This window comes from Schistocerca cancellata, chromosome 2 (assembly GCF_023864275.1).
Source record: "Schistocerca cancellata isolate TAMUIC-IGC-003103 chromosome 2, iqSchCanc2.1, whole genome shotgun sequence".
Classification (NCBI taxonomy): Eukaryota; Metazoa; Arthropoda; class Insecta; order Orthoptera; family Acrididae; genus Schistocerca; species Schistocerca cancellata.
This window is the reverse complement of record NC_064627.1, coordinates 1,017,406,116-1,017,410,483: the sequence shown is the minus strand read 5'-3', so window position 1 is coordinate 1,017,410,483 and position 4,368 is coordinate 1,017,406,116. Positions and strand designations below refer to the sequence as shown.

At 37.6% G+C, this 4,368-nt stretch overlaps 1 protein-coding gene across 1 annotated transcript; it reads right to left on the bottom strand.

Moving 5' to 3' along the window:
* Positions 1–247: 247 nt before the first annotated feature.
* LOC126160618 (uncharacterized) lies at positions 248–1,768 on the bottom strand. Its single transcript, XM_049916917.1, has 2 exons — positions 1,641–1,768; positions 248–908 (listed from the first exon to the last, which is right to left on the bottom strand). Exons 1-2 carry the CDS (start codon positions 1,754–1,756, stop codon positions 248–250), a joined length of 777 nt encoding a protein of 258 aa, XP_049772874.1. The 5' UTR covers positions 1,757–1,768.
* Positions 1,769–4,368: the final 2,600 nt, after the last annotated feature.

The following is a 4,368-nucleotide window of genomic DNA, read 5'->3' as shown; positions in this document are numbered from 1 at the left end:
AAATAGCAAAGTAATTTCAATTCCAAAATTTATTTGAGAGGTTTTTTAATTAATTTAAGTTGCATTTTTAACGAAATATTCAACAAAAGTGTTCCTGACAGTTTTCGAACGTAATGTGGAATTTCTGTTGAATGTGGCACCAGCTGTCTGCATATCAGCATTGTTACAAAACTTTTCAGCTTCAACATTGCATCCTTCTCTGTCAATGACAATATTATGAAGTAGACAAATGCACTTGACTATGTGATCAGACGGATGTTTCAATTTCCTTCCTCAGTAGTCTCCATTTATTGGTCATTATACTAAATGCACATTCAACAACTTTTCTTGCTCTGGAATGCATATCATTGTATAGAATCTTCTCGTTGTCCAAATTTCTGCGAGGAAAAGGTCTCATCAAATTCTCTAATAAGGGGTAAGCTTCATCTCCCAAAATGACGTACGGTAGTTCCTGACACATTCCTTCAAGTCTTGTTGGTGGCGGTAATAACAGCTCCCCATTTGTAAGTTTCTTATATAACATACTTTCTTTAAACACGCCTGCATCAGACTGTTTACCGTAGGCACCAACATCCACAGCTATAAATTTGTAATTTGCATCAGCAACTGCTTGGAGTACAATCGAATAATACTGTTTGTAATTGTAAAACATGCTGCCAGAAAGTTTAGGACATTGGACACGTATGTGCTTCCCGTCTATACATCCAACACAGTTTGGAAATCCCCATCTCGTATGCATTTCACTGGCAATTTCTTTAAATCGAGAAACAGTTGGCGTTGGTAAATGAATGGGGGCAAGTGACTCCCATATGGCCATACAAACGTCTTTCACCAACACTGATACGGTGGACACTCCTAATCGGAATGACGATGCTAGTGCATGAAAGGAGATGCCAGTGGACAGATACCTGAGAAAAAAAATCGTAAAATGTGTTACTCAAGTGTGGTGTTGGGCGAAGTTTTTACAGTTTTGTTTGCACAGTAGATATTTACTTAGTCCATGTCATTTCATAGTTATACAACAATAAATAATTAAAGAGACATTTTCTTGCATCCTTCTATATTCTTTCAATTAAAATAATGAAATCGAAATGCAAAGACCTGAGAGACAGTTACAGAGAATAACTTGTATAACTTGGCAAAATAAGGTCATGTGATCCAGGGAATAGTATATTAAAATGCAATTCCACTCGGGCTTTGTTCTGTCATATGATTTTCCTAAGTTCCAAGAGCTATGCACAGTTACTTACCAGTGGAAATAGAACCACTGAGTCAAAGGGCATATCAGTCTGTCTATCTTACAAGGTAATGAAAAGAATTCTGTGAGGTCATCAGTGGCTCCACATGATGAACCATCACCACTGCCAAGCGCTGCATCATGAAGAAAAACGAAGAAAAAGTTGGAAAATTCTGAAGGAGTGTATCTGTGATTCTTCGTTGAAGGCACAGCAAGACATTACCCAAAATGACGAAGCTAATTACTTACTGATGATTCTCAGGAGTCCCATAAACTCTCTTCCCCTCAGAGGTAAGCGTTTGTGAAATTTAAAATACAAAAGCATGACTACAATTAATTGGAGGTAGTGAATGCTGCACAAAGTTCTACTGCAAACCAAAAAGTGTGTACTAACGAATCTTACCTTATCGTTATACACAATTTTTCTTCTGCTGTTATACTTCTGCGAAAATTTGTGTTCTGTTTCGAAATTTTGTCTTGAATGTTCTGCAGCACATACTGAAATGTATTATGATTCATTCTGTAATATGAATAAAATTTTTCAGGATGTTTTTAAGTTCTTCATGTAAAGAAAAAAACTCTCCTAAATGTCTGTCGCTATTTATGGGATGAATCCATAACCTCCTAGTTCTTCTGTACTTCAAAACTCGACGAGTAACTGCAGAGTCAAAACAATACCAATAAAAGAGTGAAGACATTGTTCTACACGATAGCACACACTAGCCAAAGGCGAGCAACTGTTGACGGCAGCTGCGTTTTCTAGTGACTTGCTTGTCAGCTGTCGAAGGGTGGGGATTTTTTTTAATTTATTTATTTGGCCTTCGGCAACTAGCAGCCATTTAGCCAAAGAGTAGGGATTACCTTGACGGTGCGAGCGCAGCCCGCCAAGGAAGGAAAAAAATAATGAAGAACAATGAATCGCACATCTGTGTCGATGTACAGTAATTTCATTAACTCTCCATTATTTTTTCTGTCAAAGTAGACAACGAGACTACAGAATTGCGCTTCAGTTTCTGCAGTAAACGTATCACAAATCTCCACTTTGTTTTTGTGATTAGTTTTACACCAAATTTTATCAGACCTATGTCATTGACACTTCTACCTGTACATGTGCGCAATCGCGCGCACATGCAGACGATACATTTAGGTTTTTTAATGGGTTCACGTGTGTATGGCGTGCGTGCGTGGTGGGGAGAGGGGTTGGAGGTGGTGGGAACTCCCTGAAAGCCATTCGTTCCAGTTGCAGTCAGGCAGTAGCAGGTCAACATCATTGTTCTCTGTTACATGCTTCATACTGCTCTTGTCATCATGGATGTGGAGCAACTTATAAATGAAGTTAAGCTGCGCCCAGCTATTTGGGACCAGAGACTGGGCGAATACCACAATCGTGACGTAATTTCCAGTTTATGGAATGAAGTGGCACAGGAGTGCTGTTCAGATGGTAGGCATGAATACAAATTATCTTTCTTTATTCTTAATTTTTTTATTTATAATGAACCGATATGCAGATATAATGTAATAAATCAGTATATATTAGGAGTTATTTTGTTGTGGCTTATAGTAATGTTTTTATTTGTATTTGTAAATAAATGTTCAACGAACGAGTTTCTGACTGCCTTCGAACGTAATGTAGAATGTCTGTTGATTTGTTGTGTTTAGGACACTGGGTATGTATGCGTTTCCCATCTAAATATCATACGCAGTTTGAGAAATCCTATGTCAGACGCATTGAAATATTTCTTTAAATCGGGATACATTCAGCATTGCTAAACTAATAAGAGTACGTGCTTACCATATGGCCTTTCAATCTTTTTTTTCACAACCAATGATACAATTGACATTTCTATTCACAATTATCATGATAGTGCATGATAGGCTATCCCAGTTGAAATATACCTGAGAAGCAACTTGATAAACTTGCTACTCAAACGGGGCAACGTGGAAAGCTTTTTGACAGTTTTATTAGAGAATATAATACACATTTACGTAGTTAGTCTATTTTCATACTTCTGTGGTAGTAGGGAACTATGGAACCAGTTTTCTTACACCATTTTATCGTTCTTTCAGTTAAAACGGCGAAATCTAAATGGAAACATCTGAGAGACAATTACAGAGCAGAACTTAAGAAACTTGGTAACGTTAGATCAGGTGACCCAGGAAAAAGCCCACAGAAACGCAATACCACTTGGCCTTGGTTCCAACACATGCATTTCCTAAGAGATATTTTAATTCCAAGAGCAATGCAGAGTTCGCTGTCATCAGAAACGGAACCAGAAAGTCAATCTCAACTATCTCCAGAATTTTCGTCTAACGACCACTCTAGTCCACAAGATGAACGAGATCAGTCTGATATATCATCATTAGTGGCAGTTGATGAAACGTCGCCACTGACAAGCACAGTATCACAAAGGAAAAAAAAGAGAAGTAGTGGGCCAAATATTGAAGAAGAATTTTTAAAGCTCGAAAAGGACAAATTAGCTGTGATGAAGGCACATCAAGACATGACCCAAAACGATGATACGTACCACTTCCTGATGAGTCTCAGGAGTGCAATAAACTCCCTTCCAGTTCAGCGGCAAATGTTTGTGAAACTTAAAATACAAGAGCTTGTTTATAATGAATTGGAGGCAGTGAGTGCAGTGCCAGGTTCTTCAAAACAATGACTGCGCTAATTCAACTTACTTCTTCATTACAGACCACTTTGATTTTTGTATTATATTAATGTGAAACTGTATTTCGTTTTGTAATTGTTGCCTGAAATGTTCTTTGGTAGTGATACATGTTATTACTCAATCTGCAATATAAATAAAAGTTTTTCAGGAACGTTCTTTATTATTGTAATTAAAAACCTTTACTAAATGCCAGTCGATATTCTTAGGGATAGTCAATGTCCACACTATTACAATGTGCTCAAAATTCGACGAGTCACCATAATGTGAAAACATAACTAAGATAACAATGAAATCATTGTTACATAAGACGATTCTAATTGGATAGTGGTGAAAAACTTCTGGCTGCACTTGTGTTACCTTCGACCTTCAGCTGCTAATGAATTAAGATCCCTTTGCCGCTGGGGACAAGATCACCAAGGGGAAAAAATACACAGAAGCAAACAGTGACACACACATCTC

Excerpts from the sequence above, each read along its gene's own strand:
- LOC126160618 (XM_049916917.1), bottom strand. The coding sequence starts at position 1,756 with ATGAATCATAATACATTTCAGTATGTGCTGCAGAACATTCAAGACAAA. Across the intron at positions 909-1,640 it reads AAATTGTGTATAACGATAAG|GTATCTGTCCACTGGCATCT; the intron begins GTAAGATTCGTT and ends TTTTTTTCTCAG.